The 21,050-nt window shown below is 35.9% G+C and overlaps 2 protein-coding genes across 7 annotated transcripts in view; one reads left to right on the forward strand and one right to left on the reverse strand.

Moving 5' to 3' along the window:
* The window catches only part of MMS22L (MMS22 like, DNA repair protein), a 125,029-nt gene extending 111,891 nt beyond the window's left edge, over window positions 1-13,138 (forward strand). For both annotated transcript variants that reach the window (XM_027551364.1, XM_027551363.1), the window contains exons 23-25: window positions 10,139-10,235; window positions 11,689-11,856; window positions 12,369-13,138. In XM_027551364.1, the coding sequence (XP_027407165.1) occupies window positions 10,139-10,235; window positions 11,689-11,856; window positions 12,369-12,462 (359 nt within the window). In that variant the 3' untranslated portion in view covers window positions 12,463-13,138. The remainder of the gene's footprint in view (window positions 1-10,138; window positions 10,236-11,688; window positions 11,857-12,368) is intronic.
* A 3,532-nt stretch (window positions 13,139-16,670) lies between these two features.
* Window positions 16,671-21,050, reverse strand: part of KLHL32 (kelch like family member 32) — a 218,441-nt gene continuing 214,061 nt past the window's right edge. For 4 of the 5 annotated variants that reach the window (XM_027551368.1, XM_027551366.1, XM_027551367.1 and 1 more), the window contains one exon: window positions 16,671-20,725. In XM_027551368.1, the coding sequence (XP_027407169.1) occupies window positions 20,564-20,725 (162 nt within the window). In that variant the 3' untranslated portion in view covers window positions 16,671-20,563. The remainder of the gene's footprint in view (window positions 20,726-21,050) is intronic. The other variant, XR_003512614.1, reaches the window with a different exon arrangement.

Consider the following 21,050-nt stretch of genomic DNA (forward strand, 5'->3'; position numbering starts at 1 on the left):
AGAATCCCAGGGACGGGGTGCCTGATGGGCTGCCGTCTATGCGGTCGCACAGAGTCAGACACGACTGAAGTGACTTAGCATAGCATAGCACAAAGAATGAACTCCAGCCAATAGCTGAGGTTGGGTGTGATAAAATGGTTAAAAACTGACATGATTCAGTCTAGTTTTTTTTTTTTTTTCCCCTCCCAAATAGTTGATTTATGTTTATTTAATTTTTGTTCAATTTGTCTCTGATACTGAATGCAACTTGCTAGATATTAAGTGGTAAGGGGGCAGCCTACTCTCTCCTATTCTGGATTCTGCTATAATATGTAAGCTGATCTCTGGGCAAACCTGTAAGTACATGTTGATCCTTTTGTTTTCAGTCTCATCAGCCTTGCTGCCTATGATCACTTAAAAATATTATTTATTTAGTCCCTGCTGTGAGTAGCAGGCCTTAACAAGCTTATTGGGAATATGCAGAATAGTGGCTGTAGTTCTATCCTGAAGGGATTTTTAGTGTAAATAGATGTGTTGTGTGTGTATTTATCATTATAATGTGATTGTTTGGGGCAGGCTTCTCAATTGCTTCTAGTTAAGTACTTCTAACTACTGTGATAAGTGAGTACGGTATACATCCTAAAAAATACGAGGGCAGCATGCAGAGCGGCAGCTAAAAGCTCAGACAGCTCTTTGAAATGTTCTGTTTTATCTCAAAAATTGATGCATGTTTTGTTTTAATCCATGTTATTTTGATATTTAAAAACGGTCCTCTCTGCTTCCAAGCTTGGTTTTGTGAAAAATGTTGTATTATTTTAATGTAAAATACCCTTACTTGATAGTAACACCTCTTCAGTAAAGAATATCCAGAGATAGATCCCAGACTGTTCTTTAGAAATTTTACCTTCTTTGAAAACATTTGCTTGCTTTTAATTTCAGTGAAAGTCTGTTGTACTATATAGTACAAAATTTGAGACAGAGCAGATAGTATAGCATTTTAGCTAGCCTGTTGTTTCAGTGAGTGTAATATTTGTCATGAAGGAGGTCAGGTTTGGGGAGGGGAATTTGCTGCTCATCTGTAGCTAGTGGTGCGTTGCATGTTCCAAATAGCAGGTATATAGAATGAATGTTCTATCTCCACATTGTCCTACAAGCTGAAGGAGCAGTGTTTAAACACAGATGTGTGTGATTGGCTCAGAGAAGATGCTAACTCTCCTTGTAGTCTCAGTGTTTTAGAAGGACAGTTTGTAAAACTGTAGAAAGTTAGTGTTATGCCCAAAAATATTTCAGTGTTTACCCAAAATACCTGTACACAAGAGCTTGAGTTCACTTCCAGCATGGTGACATGAGAAGCTCTGCAGCCTTGATCCCCAGAAAAACTGGTGAAAATTGTTTAAAAGAAAGCATGTAAATTCTCTGGAAATGGTCCTAAAAGGGTACACAACAAATGGAGAAATTGTCTACTGAAGCTTGGTAGGAACAGCAAGTCTTTGAAATTTGAACCAAGACTACTGCCTTCTCTCTTCCTATCTCAGAGGCATGGCAACTCTGGTAAATTAAAGAATGAGGGTTCCCTCTCCCTGCAGCTTCCAGGAGGAGGGCTGTCTTCCTAAGAGAGGCCAGAGTATCAGTGTTCCTCATCCTGCCTCCTAGCCACCTAATGCTAAGGTTATATTCCGGGGGAGTGTGGGTGAGAAGTGAGGCCTTCATTCTTCCACTCAGCTCCCACTTGTGAGATGGGAGCACTATACTGAGTATGGTATCAATGAGAATACTGGAGTGTTGATTGTCCTTGCTGCAGCTTAGAGGTAGAGAATTCATACCAAGAGGATCTGTAGCTGATACCCCTCCTTCCACAAGCATGCAGCACCTAATGTGGGTATGTCAGTCAGAAAATAGTGGGCACCATGATCTCTGTCCCCAGCAACAGAATTTCACCTCTGAACTTTGCCTGAGAGGGGGAGGGGGTAGGAGAAAGCCATAGGACAGATAACTCTGAATTTCTCCCAAAGGAACAGACTTCATTTACAACGAAATGTGAAAAAGTTCAAGCCTGAGGGTGCTGTCAAAAGCAGTGGAGTTTGTGGTTAAAAGGCAATAGGTAGGAGAATGATAGATTTATTAGAGGTGTAAGCTAATTTGTAGGTCAACTAGTTTAGTGAGAGAATTGACTGCAAAAAGCCCTGGGGTGAAAACAAATATCACTAATCTCAGAAATCCCCCCTTTAAAAAAGCCTGGATTTGATAAGATCATATACTTAAACTTTTACTGAGAGAAAATCAGTCAACAGATCCTGCCAGTATGAGAAATCAGATATAGGATTTAATAAACAAAGACTTCAAAGTAACCATTATAAAAATGTTCAGAAAGCTCAAGGAAATCATGGCTAATAAAGTAGAGGAAGATGTGATGACAGTGTCACATCAGAGAACATCAGTAGAGAAATAGAAATTATTAAAACAGAAAATAACCAAATGGGAATTCTGAAGTTTAAAAACTAAACTGAAAATCTTAAGTTTAATTTGAATTGATAGACGAAAGAATTAGCAAACTTGAAGATAGATTGTTAGGTGTTATGCATTTGAAAAAAACAAAAAACATGAAAGAAATGAACAGAGCTGTAGGACATCATCGAGCACACCATCCTACATAGAATATCAGGAGAGGACAGAAAGGAGCAGAAAAAATATTGAAGAAATAATGGCTGAAAATTTTCAAAATTTATTGGTGAATACCAATCTATACATTCAGGAATGAATATACATTCACCTAGTTCTAAATGGAATAAACTTAGATCCACAGACATGCAACTTAGTGGGGGGAAAAAAAGGTTGAAAGTCAAAGGCAAGGAGAAGATTTTCAAAGCAGCAAGAGGAGAAACAACTCTTCCTTCAAAGGAACCCTGGGAAGATTAACAGCTGACTTCTCAGCAAAATCAATGGAAACTAGAAGGCAGTGGGATAACACTGAGTGATCAAGAAAGCACTGTCAACCAAGAATCCTATAGTGAGCAAAGCTGCCCTTTCAAAAATGAAAGTCAACTCAAGATATTTGCAGATAAAAAATGAGAGAATTTGTTGTTAGCAGACCTGCCTTATAAAAATTACTAAAGGAAGTTCTTCAGAATGAAAGTTAAAGTGAGCTCAGATAATAACTTGAATCCTTAAGAGTAACCAAAGAACAGCAAAGGTAATTATGTACAGTTGACCCTTGAACAACATGGATTTGAACTGCACAGGTCCACTTATTTGCAGCATTTCTTTTCAATAAATTCATACTATTCAGTTCAATTCAGTTCAGTCGCTCAGTCGTGTCTGACTCTTTGAGACCCCATGAATCGCAGCACGCCAGGCCTCCCTGTCCATCACCAACTCCCGGAGTTCACCCAGACTCACGTCCATCGAGTCAGTGATGCCATCCAGCCATCTCATCCTCTGTCGTCCCCTTCTCCTCCTGCCCCCAATCCCTCCCAGCATCAGAGTCTTTTCCAATGAGTCAACTCTTCACATGAGGTGGCCAAAGTACTGGAGTTTCAGCTTTAGCATCATTCCTTCCAAAGAACACCCAGGGCTGATCTCCTTCAGAATGGACTGGTTGGATCTCCTTGCAGTCCAAGGGACTCTCTTACTACATAAACCATGGTTAGTTGAATTTGTAGATGCGGAACCCTGAGTGAACCCTTTCTGACTTTACATTCAGAAAGCTGACTGTAAAGTTAAACATGGATTTTCAACTGCATGGGGGATCAGCACTCTAAACCTTCATGTTGTTCAAGTGTTAGTTGCTCAATCATGTCCAACTCCTACAACCCCATGGACTGTAGCCCACCAGGCTCCTCTGTCCATGGGATTCTCCAGACAAGAATACTAGAATGGGTTGTCATTTCCTTTTCCAGGGGATCTTCCTGACCCAGGGATCAAATACAGGTCTCTTACATTGCAGGCAGATTCTTTACCATCTGAGCTACCAGGGAAGCCCCATGTTGTTCAAGGGTCAGTTGTAGTTGAAAGGCAGCATAAATGCATATTTTCACCTTTTTTCTTTCAACTGCTTTTAAAAGTAAATGTATGAAATAATATGTATATAATTGTCCTATAATATATAGAAATTTAATATATTTACCAATAACAGTATAAAGGAGATGGTGGGAACAAAGCAGTATTAGACTAAGGAAGTGACTTCAGATGATAACTTAAATAGGAACAAATGATGAGAACAATAAATGATAGGTAAATTTAACAAAACCCAAAATATATACGTGTTCTCCTTTCTTAGCTACTTTGAAAACATAGGAATTTTATAAGGTAGAAATTATAATAATGTATCACTGAGTTTTAAAATTTGTAGATGTAACATGTAACAGTAATTCCACAAAAGACGGGAAAGTGACTAGAGCTGTATAGGAATAATGTTTCTATATTTTGCTGGAATTAAATTCATGTAAATCTGAAGCTCTGAAGAGTTAAGGTGTACATGATAAACCTAGAGCAACCACTAAGAAAATAATTCAAAACTAATGGACAATCATTAAAGTAACTAATATGCTACATTTGAAAATATTCACTCAGTGCAAAAAGAAGAGAGATTAGATGGACAAAAACATAAGACATTTAGAAAGCAAAAGGTAAAATGGCTGATGTAAATCCAACTGTATCTATAGTAATGTTAATTGTGAAAAAGTTGAACAATCCAATCAAAAGAGATTATCAGAATTTTTTTTTAAAGCTCTATCTTTATCTCAGGAAACACTTTTGATTCAAAGATTGGAAGTTAAAGGATGGGAAAGGATACATCATGCAAATTGTAACCGCAGAAAGCTGGAGTAGCTAGACTAACCTCAGACAGAAAAGACATTAGGCAAAAAAAAATATATTACTAGAAATAAAGAGGGAATATTTTATAATGATAAAAGGGTGAATCTGGAAGATTTAACCATTATAAATATATGTGTACCTAATAATAGCAAAATACAAGAAAAAACTAAAAGAAATGAAGGGGAAAATAATTCACAGTAATAGTTGGAGGAACTTTGGTTTCTGCTATAAAAATAAAGATCTTGAAAGTCATCACTCACCTTCACAACAAGAAAAACTGGGCAGCCTTAAAAATAATTCTTAGGTGCATCAGAGAATTGAGGTCATAGGGCAAATCACTGCCCTCAAAACTGAGCATACAACAATTTGTCAAATTCAGCTTAAATATTCCTACCAATACCAGCTACATCATAAGGCTTCTGCTCCTGGCTAGCTGTGATTCTCTGTATCCACCTTTCTGTTTAGTTTTAACTTATCTAATAGGTAATTTTTTTAAAAAGGTAAAGGATGTACTAAGAGAGGAGAGAAAATGTAATTATACAAAGTGCTCAATTAAAACCTTCAGAGAAGGCAGGGAAAAAGGGAAAGATTTAAAAAAAAAGAAAAAAAAAAGGTCCAGAGCAAAGACTAGAAAAACTATGTATAAAGTAGATACTAATTCAACTATTTCAATAATCATTGAAATAACTATTTCAATGATTATTGAAATAATCTAAACCAATTTAGATTTAGTAGTCTAAATAAACCAATTAAGAGACTGACAGTGGATAAAAAACAAGGCTTAACTATATGTCAGCTACAAGAAATCCACTTTAAACATAAAGACACAATTAGATTAAAAGTAAAGGGATGGAGAAATACATACAGTGCTAACAATTCAAAACACAGGTGTAGCTATATTTCACACAAAACAGACTTCAGGACAAGAAGAACCATCAGACATAAAGATGGATATTACATAAAATGAACTGGGAATAGAAGAGAGAACTGCTTCAATCAGATAAAGGACAATTTTGAAAATCCTACAGCTGATATCACACTTAAGATGCTTTCTCCCTAAGATTAGGAGCAAAACCAAAGTGTCCACTCTTGCCACTTCCTTTCAGCATTGTACTAGAAGTTCTAGTCAGTGGAAGAAATGGAAATAAAAGGCATCTAGGTTGAAAAGGAAGAAGTAAAATTATCCATGTCTGCACATGGTATCATTTTGTTGTTGTTCAGGCGCTCAGTAGTGTTTGACTCTTTTGTGACTCCATGCACTGCAGCGTGCCAGGCTTCCCTGTCCTTCACCATCTCCCGGAGCTGGCTCAAACTCGTATCTGTTGAGTCATTGATGCCATCCAGTCATCTTATCCTCTGTCATCCCCTTCTCCTCCTGACTTCAATCTTCTCCAGCATCAGGGTCTTTTCCAGTGAGTCGGCTCTTCTCATCAGGTGGCAAAAGTATTGGAGCTTCAGCATCAGTCCTTCCAGTGAAAATTCAGGACTGATTTCCTTTAGGATTGACTGTTTTGATTGACTGTTGGATTGACTGTCCCTTGCTGTCCACGGGACTCTCAAGAGTCTTCTCCAGCATGGTTCAAAAAAATCAATTCTTTGGCCCTTAGCCTTCTTTATGGTCCAACTCTGACATCCATACATGACTACTGGAAAAACTATAGCTTTGACTATACTATATGGGTATATATGATATCATTATACACACACACACACACACACACACACAAAATCCTAAGGACCCATTGAAAACTATTTGAACTAATAAATAAGTTCAGCAAGGTTCCCTACCAGAATTCAGCAAGCTTCTTTGTAGCAAAATTGACAGACTGATTCTACAGTTCGTGTAATCGTACAAGGGACCTAGAATAGCCAAAAAAATCTTAAAGAAGAACAAAGTTGGACGATAACACTTTTCAATTTGAAAACTTAGTACAAAGCAACAGTAATCAAAACAGTGTAGTGCTGGCATGAAGACAGACATATAGATCAGTGAGATAGAACTGAAAGTCCAGAAATAACCTATGTATCTATGGTCAACTGACTTTTTCTTTTCTTTAAACAAGGGTGCCAGGAAGATTCAATAGAGGGAAAATAGTCTTTTCAACAAATTGTGCTAAATCAAATGGATAGCCAAATTCAAAAGATTGAACTTGCACCTTTATTTCACACTATATGCAAAAATTAATTCAAACAGGTTTATAGACCTAAATGTCAGAGTTAAAACTGTAAATCTCTTAAAGCAAGACTAAATCTTCATGATCTTGGATTTGGCAATGAATTCTTAAACAGGACATCAAAAGCACAAGCCACAGAACAAGACACATGAATTAGACTTAATCAAAATAAAGAACTTTTGTGTTTCAAAGAGCACTGTCAAAAAAGTATTAATAAAAAGACAACTCAGAGAATGGGAGAAAGCATTTGCATATTACTGATGTGATAAGGAAGTTGTATCAAGAGTATATGAAGAATAAAACTCAGTAGTTTTAAAAAAAGAAACAACAGGCAAAGGATTTGAATACAGTTTCCTCCAAAGAATATAAACAAGTGGCTAAAAAGCACCTGAAAAAGTGCTCACCATCATTAGTCATGAGGGGAATGCAAATCAAAACTACAGTGAGATACCACTTCACGCTCACTAGGTTGGCTATAATGAATAAGATAATAACAAAAATTGGCAAGAACATGGAGAAATCTGCATCCTCATTTACTGCTTTTGGGAATGTAAAATGGTGTTGCCACTTGGGAAGTGAAGTGAAGTGAAGTTGCTCAGTCGTGTCTGACTCTTTGTGACCCCATGGACGGTAGCCTACCAGGCTCCTCAGTCCATGGAATTTTCCAGGCAAGAATACTGGAATGGACTGCCATTTCCTTCTCCAGAGGATCTTCCCAACCCAGGGATTGAACCCGGGTCTCCCGCATTGCAGGCAGACGCTTTACTGTCCGAGCCACCAGGGAAGTCTAATTCCTCAAATAGTTGAACATAGAGTTAGTTACCTTGTGATCTAGCAGTGCACTCCTAAGTTTAATATATTCCCAAGATTAATGAAAACATATATCTACACAGAAACTTGTACTTTAATATTTGTAGTAGTATTATAATAGCCAAAGATGGAATACCATCATCTGATGGATGGATTTTTTTAATGTGATCTATCCATACAAGAGAATATTATTTGGATATAATATTAAATATATATTCGCTATAAGGAGTGAAGTACTAATTCATGCTGCAGGAAGTATTGCTACAGCATGTATTGCTATAGAATGTATTGTAAACATTATTATAAGTGAAAGAAACCAGTTAACACAAGACCACATATTATATGGTTCTATTTATATGAAATATCCGGAGTAGTTAAATCTACAGAGATGGAAAGTAGATTAGCAGTTGCTTAGGGGGTATGAAAGTAGATTAGTGGTTGCTGAGAGGGTATCAGAGGACAGGAGGTAATAGCTTTAAAGGGAGCAGTGTTTCTTTTCAGGATAAAGAAAATGTTCTGAAATTGCAGTGACAGTTGCACAGTTCGGTAATTATACTAAAAACCATTGAATTGTATGTGTTAAATGGGTGAGTTATATTGTATATAAATTATATGATAATAAAGCTGTTATTTTAAAAAAAACTGAAAGATAACCCAGTGTTTAAAAACAATGCCCAGTTCAGTTAAAGAAATAAACAAAGAGGATAGATTTTTTTAGAAACCGTGTACACTAATGCTCACTACAGTGTTACCCGTAATAGCCAAAATGGAGGCAACCCAGATATCCATCAACTAATCATCTAATGAACTGATAAACAGATGAAGTAAGTCCATACAATGGAATGGTATTTGACCATGAGAAGGAATGAAGTACTAACATGTTCCATAACATGAGTGAACCTTAAAACATTTTGCTAAGGAAAGGAAGGCAGATACATAAAACCAAATCTGTATGAGTCCATCTATATGAAATTCCTAGAATAGACAATCCATAGAGACAAAAAGTACATCAGTGGTTCCAGGGACTGAGGGAGGAAGAACATGGGGAATGACTGCTAATAGGTGTAAAGTTTTGGAGGGAGGTGATAAAAATGTTCTGAAATTAGATAGTGGTGATAGCTTCACAATTCTTATGAATATACTAAAAGCCAATGAACTGTACACTTTAAAAGGTTAGTTTTTATATGTGAATTATACCTAAATCTGTTATTTTTAAGAAACAGTGCTTACTTTTAATACTTTATGAGGGGTATGTCTTCATGTTCTGGTACTTTTCCACAAAAGAACTTGTGGATTTTGGGGGTTTTTTTCAAGGAAGCATCTTTAAGAAGAATCATTTATACTGGCTCTAGAATTGCATCTGATATGAGAACTTACTTGTTCAGTAAAGACAAGTATGCTATATCTTCCTTATCCATTATCCTCATGCTATGGAAAACATTATCTGCTGCTTAATTAATTTAGGTTCTTGTGCATTGCCATAGTGGATTACAGTTTCTGAAGATTTTCTTATTCTTTAGAGAAAGTAATTTTTCTCCCCAGCTACTTATATTTAATATGCCAAAAACAGTATAAAAAATGAATTAACACTTGGAACATGGTGAATTTTTGGTTCTTTCTTGATTTTTTTTTTTTTTTTTTACCATTTTATATACAAATGCACAGCTGTAAAGGATTTGGTTAAATACTGAAAGAATGTAAATGATCTCTTTGTAACTTTGCTATCTTTAAAAAGGAAATTAGCATCAACAGTAGTTGATTTTATATATATATGTAGACCATCAACTGATGGATTTGTGTATATACGCAGTCCATGGTGTCGCAGTCAGACACAACTTAGCAACTGAACAACAAATATATAAATCTAATTTTAAGAACAGATGAACTGTTGGTAGTTTCTAATTTCCTACATATGTATTTGTAAATGGAAGGGATATTTTCTAATTTACTGCATATGTATTTGTGAATGGAAGGAATATGAATTTAAAAAATCAATCTGTAAGCGGAAGTATTAAAGGTTATCTGTTGTCAGTGTGTGACAGTTTGCAGTGTTAGGATGGTCGAATGTTTTGAATACGAACTCTTTTCTGATAGAAAGGCATATCTTCACATGTATTTTTTCAGTTACAGTATTTTTTCAGTCACGTGAAAAATAGCCTCAAGTGTTTTGTATTTTCTTAAAATGGAAGATAGGGAGACTTTAGAACAAAAGCTCATAACTATTTCACTTTGAAAAATAAAAAAGCATGTACATACTTTAAGAAAACAACATGTTTTTCTAAATCTAGAGTGCTCATGAAAATGAGGATCCAGATGGTGAATTCAGGCACAGTGTGTAATGCTGTAATTTTCCCTCCTAGTTAAAAGGCTGGCCACCGAGAACTTGCAATGCATGGTCAGAGCCTGCCAAGTGGGGTCAGGAGGAGAACCTGCCGCCCAGCTGACTTCTGTGTTTAGGTAACTGGAAAATATGCCAACTGGCAAGGAGACTATTGCCAGCCATTTGACAGTCAACATGTTTTCTAAATAACTAATTATCCAAAACATAATGTGTTACTACTTGTTTGTAGTTTCAATTATTATATTTTTGGCAGTAGTTCTGCTATGTTGTTGTTTTATTAAAAAATAAAATTACTAGGGAGAAAAATGACTTTACATTACCTGAGAATTTAGTAAGAAGATGCTTGCATGTGTTTCAGAGGAAAAAGTGGAAAACGTGAGTCATAGCGACAGGTATACAGGCTATGGAGCTGGTAAACGTGCTACTCAGCAGCCAGTGTGGAAGTGCCTGTCTCTGGTCTTCCTGTTCACTTTAGATGCCGTGAACCCCCAGAGCTCCACTGGATGTAAATTGTGAAGCACAGACTTTATATACAGATCCGTTGTTCCTTCGTAAGAATAACTGCAACTTGTAGAACGTTTTCTGTTTTGTTTCTGTTTTCCTGCCTTGCACTATATAGAATCTTAGGCTTTCTGTTAAAGCAGTACTTTTAAAGTGTATCTTCCTCATAGTTTCTACCCGTTGAGCTTCATTTCATGTATCTCTACCATAGCACCACTGTGTTAAATAGTTTGGGTCCATTTCCTTCATTCTGTGCGGGATTTTTGATTCCTCAGCTTTCTTTCTTATCATGTAGTTGGGACTTGTCAGTTGTTCACAGTTTATTTACAGAATATAAAAATTGTGATCATTTGAAATAAATACTGGGTTTAAGAAAACTGTAAAACCCTAAGAGACAAGGAAGGATTTTATATGAACAAAAATTACATGTTTGTTAAGTACAGTTTACTAAGCTAGGTGACTTTTGGCGAAGGTGGGGAGAGTGGAAATTTTACAATTAAAATATATAATTCTTTATATATAATGTATAATTATATAAATATTCTTTATAAATATATATTCTTCATATTTTATTCTTCTGTGGGTCTAAAGTCTCTTGTTCAATTAAGGAATATAGAAATTATTTAGAAGTAACTTGCTTTCATCATAGAAATACTGTTTATCTAGAGATAGGAATAATTAACTAAAAGTTAAACAAAATAACCAGAAAACTGGACTCGTTTTCTGTTTTAGTCTCTTTTACACCCTTACCATCCAGATTGACCACATGCAAAGTGTAGCAGAAAAGTCTCTGGCATTAGATTTTTCCCTGTTAATTCTTCCTCTTGGGATTCCAACTCTTCCCTCTCCCTCTTAATGCCATCACTCTGGTCATGGCTCACGCTGAAGCCATTTCTTTTCTTTATTTTCAAGTTGCAGTCTGTATGGCGTCTATCATAGATCCTTATGATAATCTTACATAAAGTGATTTTTCTTGCATTCAGTTTACAGCTTGTTGCTATAATTGGCTAGATACTAGCCCAAGTAATTGCCCCAAGAGTAATTCTAAGTAACCTGTTTTACTTTCAGGCAGTTTATTGAAGATTATGGTATGAGATATGACTATCAGATTTACAGCATTTTAGAAGCAGTAGCAGCATTGGACCAGCAGGTTGTTATCCACTTGGTTCCTACCCTTACTCAGTCTCTGAAGAATTCAGAGCGGAAGTGGGGCCTTGGCAGAAATAGTGCACAGAGGTATGTTTGATTATTTGATTATATCCTTTTGGACAATGATTATGAAATCTTGATTCATTTTCCTAGTAATGGCCTATTTTCCCATTTATAAAGATTTGGAGTCTGTTCCAGTGCATAGGGTTAGTGACTCAACTAGATAATATGCTTTTGGTCAAAAATAGATACAGGCTCTTTTTTTTCCCTATAGGCTTATGACTGAACATAGTGGTGGACTATTTAGAGTAATGAAACATGGTGGGATAAGTCTGTATGTCCCAGAGAGGTTGTTTTAAAAGGGAAAAGACCCTGATGCTGGAAAGACTGAGGGCAGGAGAAGGGGGCTGCAGAGGATGAGATGGTTGGATGGCATCACCGACTTTAATAGACATGAGTTTGAGCTAACTCTGGGAGATAGTGAAGGACAGGAAGCCTGGAGTGCTGCAGTCCATGAGTTCACAGAGTCTGACACGATTCAGCAACTGCACAGCAGCAATAAACATGTATCTCACTCTTCTTTTCTTTTGTCTTTACAGGGAAGCCTATAGCAAACTTTTATCTCAGCTAGGACAAGTGGGACAAGATGAGATACAGAGACTGGAAAATGATCATATTGAATCTATGTTGTGATTTCATCCTCAACATTAATTATAACTACCTAAAGCCACTTTGTGCCATTTGACTCCTACTTTTATTAATTGTATAATGTTCTGTTAAAGATACTTTATAGGATCTTTTCCGTACATACCTGTAAGTATAAAGTATATAAATAAGAAAATAAAAGTTAATTAAATATGTTATAGAATCTTTGGAACTTGGTAAAACTGCATTCTGTTTTGAAGCAGTTTTAGTTAAACTAAAGAAACTTAAAGTTTTCCTGTCCGGGAGTGCTGTCTGTGTGTCTATGCAGGTTTGTACTGATTGATCCATGGGCATTTTATTGTAGTGTGACTTTCTGCCTTGCAAGTAATTTATTTCTGTTTTTTGTTTCTTTACAAGTTATGTTAAATCATAACACTATTTCACATTACCTGGCTGCCCTATGCTGGCTTTGTTACTTGGTTGCTTTCTTGTTTGCTTGTTTTTATTGTTTGGTTTCTTTTGAGGAATGGTCAGGAGATAGGACTGTGTCTTTGTTATCCTTTTTTATACTATGTTTGAGGCAAGTTAATAAAATTCTTTCAGAGCACACTGAACTCTTGAGAAATGAAACTGAATCTGGCTAAGGGATTATACAGATACATATATAAATTTTTTTTTGACTTGGGCTAAGGCAATGGCACCCCACTCCAGTACTCTTGCCTGGAAAATCCCATGGACGGAGGAGCCTGGTAGGCTGCAGTCCATGGGGTTGTGAAGAGTCAGACACGACTGAGCAACTTCACTTTCACTTTTCACTTTCATGCATTGGAGAAGGAAATGGCAACCCACTCCAGTGTTCTTGCCTGGAGAATCCCAGGGACGGGGGAGCCTGGTGGGCTGCCATCTATGGGGTCGCACAGAGTCAGACATGACTGAAGTGACTTAGCAGCAGCAACAGTGTTTATACTTGGGGTTCAACAGTTGCCAGATGTTTTTCTATTCATCCTTTCTTTTGGAGTTGTCATATCAAGAGGAGGATAAATAAGAGCCTTTAAAAAGAGAATAAATAATATTCTGGAACTTTTTTAAGGTTACAAATTAACAGGAGAGTTCTGAAAAGTCAGCCGAATTATCCACTTGCTCTTCAACTACAGCCTCTTATGAACTAGCATCTTACATATTTGCAGGGAACCAGCTTAGTTTCCTGTAGCAGTTCATTTCTCAACTCTTTAATTATCTGAAATTTCAGATTTATTTTACTGGGTTGGGCATTGTCCTTGACTCCTTTTTCTAGTGAGCATTATTTGGTAAAAACAGTTCCAGTCTTAGTGCTGAGAACCCATGTGGGTCTTAAACCCAGTTCCACTTTGTGACCATGAGCAGATTCTTAATCTTTTCTGAGCCTTAATTTCCTCATGGAGAAAAATGAGTAATAATACTTACTGAAATTTCACAGTGTTCTGGTAAGAATCAGTGGGATAGCCAATTTATAATCATGTAATTAAAATGTATGTGAAAGTATTTGGTGACCTACATTGTTAGGCATACAGCCATGATTACTGTATCTCATGCACAAAAGTAAAGAAACTTCTCAGTTTTGTTCTTTTCTAACAGTATGTCCTAGATGAATGATTCTACTTCTTTTCAGTGTTTTCTTACATGTCATGTTTGCTAACTTTGAAATAACTTGTTTTCTTCTGGGGCCTCTAGTGTTTATCATGGTTTCACTATTCCTTCAGGAAAACATTTTCACCCCTTTTCTGGCTCAAGTATCTTTTACATGCACTGCAGTCAGGAAACTATAGTTAGTTAATAGACCTTTCCTTATTGGAATTTGTAAAGTCTAAAGGACTGCATGACTTATAAATGGTCTATTTTACCCCTAAATAAACTAATTCAATAAATAGGATGAATAAAAGCCTCTTTAAGGTTACTTAAGACTTCATAGCCGGAGAAGGCAATGGCACCCTACTCCAGTACTCTTGCCTGGAAAATCCCATGGACAGAGGGCCTGGTGGGCTGCAGTCCATGGGGTTGCGAAGAGTCGGACACGACTGAGGGACTTCACTTTCACTTTTCACTTTCATGCATTGGAGAAGGAAATGGCAACCCACTCCAGTACCTGGAAAATCCACTCCAGTTGCCTGGAATGGCAACCCACTCCAGTTGCCTGGAAAATCCCAGGGATGGAGGAGCCTGGTGGGCTGCTGTCTGTGGGGTCACACAGAGTCAGACATGACTGAAGAAACTTAGCAGCAGGAGCAACAGCAAGACTTCATAGCAATGAATTTCTTGTCATTATAATAGTGACTTACTAATGATGTATTATTACTAATGATGTATTATTTTACAAGTTTTAGCAGTTGAAATTTAAAATATTTAATGGAGTGCCTTTAAAGGGTTATTTGTGTGTGTGTGTGTGTGTGTGTGTGTGTGTGTGTGTGTATTCCTCCCCAAGGGAAATTAATAAAGATGTCTTAGATAATCTTGCTCTTAGCTTATGAAACTTTTTAAGGGTTAAGAAAATCTGTTACTAAATCCTGTATTAGGATATGTACCTGTGTATATTAATAAATTTATACATAAAACTCAGTAACAAGAAAGTCTGTAACATGTATATGTAGATATATATTTTTAATTTGTGAATCAGTAAAATTTTAAACTGTTTTGTTTGTTGAAGAAAAAAGAAAATTTATGATTCAGTTCCGTTTCTTAAAAATCTTCACTGACCCTTATTTCTATAGTCTTCTCTCTTTCCATTCCCAGACTTAGAATAGTCTTATAGTTGCTTCCTTAATGTTCTTTTTCCCCTAAAATCCCTGTAATATCTGAGGTGACTGCTTCTACCATTGTTAAGGTAAGCCAGTCTCTTGTGGTCAAATCTGGAATGTGTTCTCATTTCCCTTGTGCTTTGGCACCTGTGTGACATCGCATTCTCTGTTTTCTTCTCATCCCTTCCTCAGCGATAACTGCTTCTTCCTACATACACATTTTCCCTTCTTCTCCCCACTGGTAAGATCTGGCCCTTCACCTGCTCTGTCTCAACATTCTTCTGGTAGCTAATAACTTTATCTTTCACATCTGTATCTAGTACTGCTTTTTCTCTAAACATCTAGTTGGATTCTCCTGGAATCTCAGGGCAACATGTCAAGCTGCCTTTCTCACCTTCTTTTCCAGAGAAGGTGACACTGTCTTTGCCGTCATTTTCTACCCAGAACATACACCACTTTCCCAGTTCACCTAACCTTGATGTTTCTTGGATTCTTCATTGTTCCCCACTTTTCATCTGGTCAGCAGTACAAGCTCTTGCTATTTTTTTCTCTTTGCCATCATGTGCATCCAAATTTATTAGGCACTATAATCGGCTCCTTATCTCTGGACTATTGAAATTTATTCTTGACATAGTTCTGACCTTAATGTTCCTAGAAGACTACTTTGTTACTTTGCTGCTCAAGGACCTCCATTTACTTCCCATTGTTAGTAAGCTGACATTGAAGCCCTTCTGTCAGGAGAATTCCTGCTCCCTGACAATATACGTTCTCTTTCCAAACTCAACTCAAGCAGGAGAGTAGGCTGTCTTGGCTGCTTTCGCTGAATGACATGTTCATTCTACACTGTGGGCCTCATTCAGTTTGCCAGCTTACCACCATTTCTACAGAAACCTAACTTTAAGATCCTCAAATAGGAAAATTAAAATATACATATTAGGCTTCCTTGGTGGTTCAGATGCTAAAGAATCTGCCTGCAATGCAGGAGACCTGGATTTCATCTGTGGGTTAGGAAGATTCCCTGGAGAAGGGAATGGCTACCCACCCCAGTATTCTTACCTGGAGAATTCCATGGACAAATGAGCCTGGCGGGCTAGTCCATGGGGTTGCAGAGTCAGACACTTGTTCAGTTGCTCAGTCATGTCCGACTCTTTGCGACCCCATGGACTGCAGCAGGCCAGGCTTCCCTGTCCTTCACCATCTCCCAGAATGGGCTCAAACTCACGTACATTGAGTCAGTGATGCCATCCAGCTATCTCATCCTCTATCCCCTTCTCCTCCTGTCCTCAATCTTTCCCAGCATCAGGGTCTTTTCCAGTGAGTCAGCTCTTCACACTGAGTAGAGTAGCGTAGCATTGCACTGAGTAGCAATGAGTAGAGTCGGACGCTACTCAGTGACTAACACTTTCACTTTCTATACATAAGTATTCCAGTCAGTTTCTTTAAAATATCAGGTGGAGTGTAAAAGATGATTGAAGGACAACACGGTGATGAAAAGGACTTTTATTAGACACTCAGATTTGGTTTGATTTAAATTTCAATTGAACATTTAATTAGGTTTTCATAGGGGAGAAGACGACATGGGTGTATTGTCTCTATACAAAATCATTCAGTATTCAGTGCGTTTGTACTGGAAGAGTTTCACAGTATAAACTTTTACATCTTTCCTTATCCCTAGCAAATTTTATTTTCTTACTAAGCATATTTGACTTTTTTGTTTTGGGGGGTAAGTAAAAAAAATTATTTGTGGGTTGTTAGGTGTGTATTTTCACTATACATTGTTATTTTTATCTTCTTCTGTGCTTCATCACAAATCGTTAAAACTACTGTTTATAACTAATTACATGGACTCCTTTGCATATACATTCATAGAATCTTGGCAGTTTTTATTTTTAGGATTATATAATCATATAAGAATTTGACAAGCTGTTACAGTTGGGAAAAACCTTAAGAAAACTACGTTCTCTAAGTTCTACGCATCAACTTAACACTTTGTTTCAGAGATAAAAGGCAGATATCATAGAAACTTCACCAAAAACTGTGTTATCTGTTCTAAACCACTGGTTTTTGATTCATACTCTTTTTTTACATAAACCTTATATCTTCCAAAAACCGATCTCCTGCTGCCTCCTCCTAGGGTTAAAAATACTGCATTGTCAGTCAAGTGGAGAGTATGTTAGTATAAATAACAGGCTCTGTTTGTATAAAACGGTTGGGGAACTAGCAAAATAGTATATTCTTTCACATATTTGATGTAAGATATGAGATTTATATTTTGATTCTGTGATAAACTATATTGTTAAGTTTACCAAAATCAGTATCAAATGATTAGAACTGACCAACTTCTGCTTATTGAAGTTTTTGATGTGAAGATAGTTACCCAGTTCATTGCACTTGTGAATTATGCTTTTAGAAAAATTCCGGGCATTTTAATTTTATACACGTTTTAAGTTATTTGTGTACAAAGTAATGAGATATAATAAAAATGCATATATTCAACTTACACTGCACTTGTGATTATTCAACTTCCTTTTTATGACAGATTGACTCTTTGAAAACCAAAATAAAAACAAACCATGTTACCTAGAGGAATATTTTTTATCTTACTTAGTCCTATTGCTTTTATACTCTGCCTTAACAAAAGAAAGTTAATTTTTCAGCTACTATAATGGCTGAGGGTATACAATACACATACGGCTAAACTGTGAGGAAAATACAGAGAAATGGTGCGAAAAATACCCTAAAAATAACCAATTGGCATTTTGCTCTTAAAGATCTAAGGAATTTCATTGCGTTTTACATACATTATCTTTATTTTAAAGATTCATGTCTTTTCTGGCTTTTCCTCCTAGAGTAAGAACACTGCAAATATCTGTGTTACTGCTTTTTCTTTTTTAAAGTACAATCTTGATATTTAAATTGTTTTAGGTTTCATGGTTTTATGGAAATTGAAATTAATAAATACAAATACGGTATGGTCTTTGAAGAGTAAAAATGGAAGATTTATTACTGTAGAATAGTTCACTATAATAGAAAACATGTATTTGAATAGTTTCAGTGGACTTTGTTTTTTATGACCAGCCATTGTTCTCTAGAATTTTTCTTATTAGCTCTTATGATTGGTAATTTGAGGGACAGGATCGAATTATAAGTGATCTGGATTTTTTTCTTTGTGGGGAAGGGTTGCTGTACTTTGGATGCTATTCTTTGTTTACAATTATGGTTCTGAAAATTATGTAAAATTTATATAAAAATTCCGACTTCTATTGTATAGTATTATTACTATATACAATTATTAATTATACAATTATTACTGAGTAGTACTATACAAGGAAAGGTTTGATAATATATACTGATTTGTTTTAAATGAGTAGTTAGACGTTTTCACAGAAATTAGAATAATCTCAGGCTGCCTTTCCATTTATCAGTCAAACAAGTTCACTTTTAGACCATTTCCCTTTTAATAATTGGGTAGAGAATCTGGGATTAAAAATAGATTGTTTTATAAGGTAAAATTCCTGGAGGGAAGAAATCTGTGTCAAGTAGAAATTTTAGTAAATCTGAAATAACTGTTTAGGTCCATGTTGAAAAGATTTCTGAAATGTTGGAGTCCACTTTCCTGACACTGTAAGTAAGGCATTTTTTAAAATTTAGATGGTTTGTACTTTATAAAGAGACTCTGTTTTCCTTCTAAATAGCAATTATCAATTTTCAGAACTGTACAAATACTCCTCTAAGGTTTTTTGTTTCTAAACTTAAATCTTTTCTTTTAAAATTTTACTACTCTTTTTCTTACCCTAGTCTCCCCTCCCCCCTTAATCTGAACAGCCAAAAATTATGTTTATTTTTAATATATTGATATTTAATACATATTTAAAATAAGTGTTTTAGGTACTATATAATATATAAAGTTAGTGATTTCTCTACTTAGGATAAAAATATTTTTATTCACTTCTGCTTACTAAAAGTGGCTACATGAACAAAATGACAGTTTCCTATAAGCCAAGGATTGCTGAATGCTTAAACTATACCAAGGAATAAAAGTGAAATCTTCCTTTTAAGAAAGGTGATTTATTGTAACAAGATTAGAGAAAGGGGGAAAACTCACATTGTAGTTGTGGAATTTATGTTCAAATACGATTATTGAGTTGTTTAATTTGTTAACTTTTTGTTATAGACGAAGCAAATCCAAAAACCTAGCCTAAAAAATTCTTATGCATTATTAAAAATGGTAGTAATATGTATTGGTGATGGAGAAGAATCCCACAAGCACTCAAGATTGACATAACCTTTGACAAAGTGGAAAAACTTTTATTAGAACTACTGATTCTAGGTTCAAATTTATGTCAAAGCACTTTATGATACCAAAATTAGTCCAACTAATTTTTTTTTTCGAGCTTTAAAATGTCACTTTTCACTAAATAGTCTTAAATGAATTTGAGGCAAGGGTTTGTACAAGTTTAGGAATCTTTGGCTTTGGTAAACTCCCTGTTTTCTAATTAGTATGTCTCTTTTACATGCTTTTCAGAATCATCTTATGGTATGTCTTCCAAGTTCTATCCAGTAATTTTTAAACTTCAAAAATAATCTCCCGGTTCAATTACAAAGTTCTAAAGACAGTAAAATACCTTGTATTTTGAGTGATTTTTTTTTTTTTTTTTTTTTTTTTTAGGCAAAGTACTTCAGAGCATTTGCCCAATCCTCACAACGTTCTTCTGAATTAATATGTAAATCAATAATTGCCCTCCTTAAAAAGTGAGAAACTTGAAGCTCTGTAAAGTTAAGCCAAGGTCACAGAGCAACCAAGGTGAAAAATCTGGGTACTCCACCTGCTATTCCAGTGTATTTCTGTTATTCATATTACCTTGAATAAAATATGGCATTTAAAAATTTATGATGTCATAATGGTGAGTACTCTGCTTATACAGCAGTGTTGTATAATGTTGGATTTTTAACAGAAAAATTACAAACCCAGGGTTTAGTAAAGATATTAAGTACTGACAATTTTTTTGAAGATCACTGACGGCAGTACTTGTGAAATAAACTGCCTCACTAAGAGTGTAGTGTCCTGGACAGCACTGATTAGACAAGGTGTATAAAGAATGCTTTAAAGACCCATAGACCACTCAGTCGGCCCTAAGCTAACACCACAGTAAAAGTCATACATACTGTATATTGACACACACGGAGAAGAGTGACAGGCATTTTCAATAATGTGTATTTTAGAAAACTTCATTTTTTGCTTATGTTTATCTGAATATAATAAGATCTAGAAAACAGAACAAGGAAGCATTGAGCACTGAGTATTTTCATGCCCAGTATTCAAAAGTCAGGCTTTTTTTCCTCCTGTTCATGACAGTTATTAAGAAAGCACTGGCTTTTCAGACAGTGCCAATCCTGTGATGAGGCACTTGAAGAGTCTGAAGGTTAGGGCATGTGAAATACGGAGCGGGGAGGAAGCATGCTGCTATTCCATTGGAAGCAAAAGGGAGTCTAGGCCCGTAGAATACTTCTTCTTTGCCTTCTCTACTTACATCCAGTACCTACAAAGGAAGGGAAAAATCTGTATGTTAAAGGTGGTTGTTCAAAATAAAGCTGTGTACACATGAAAGAGAACCTGCAGTTAATTTCAGTTATGCTGACATGACTATATCTTACATATTGCTATTTTCCTCACAGTGTTGTACCAGAAATATGTATTTAGTTCCTGTAAAATACTATTCTACACATTTATGTGTATGTACATAGATGTTTGTTTATAATTATTTAGGCTTCAGAACAAGTGTTGAGATGCAGGCAGCATTATCGTCCTTTAATAAAACGGCCTTAGATTGGTTAAGTAACTTGCCCAAACTAGTAAGCGTTGTT

This window comes from Bos indicus x Bos taurus, chromosome 9, assembly GCF_003369695.1.
Source record: "Bos indicus x Bos taurus breed Angus x Brahman F1 hybrid chromosome 9, Bos_hybrid_MaternalHap_v2.0, whole genome shotgun sequence".
NCBI classification, from domain to species: domain Eukaryota; kingdom Metazoa; phylum Chordata; class Mammalia; order Artiodactyla; family Bovidae; genus Bos; species Bos indicus x Bos taurus.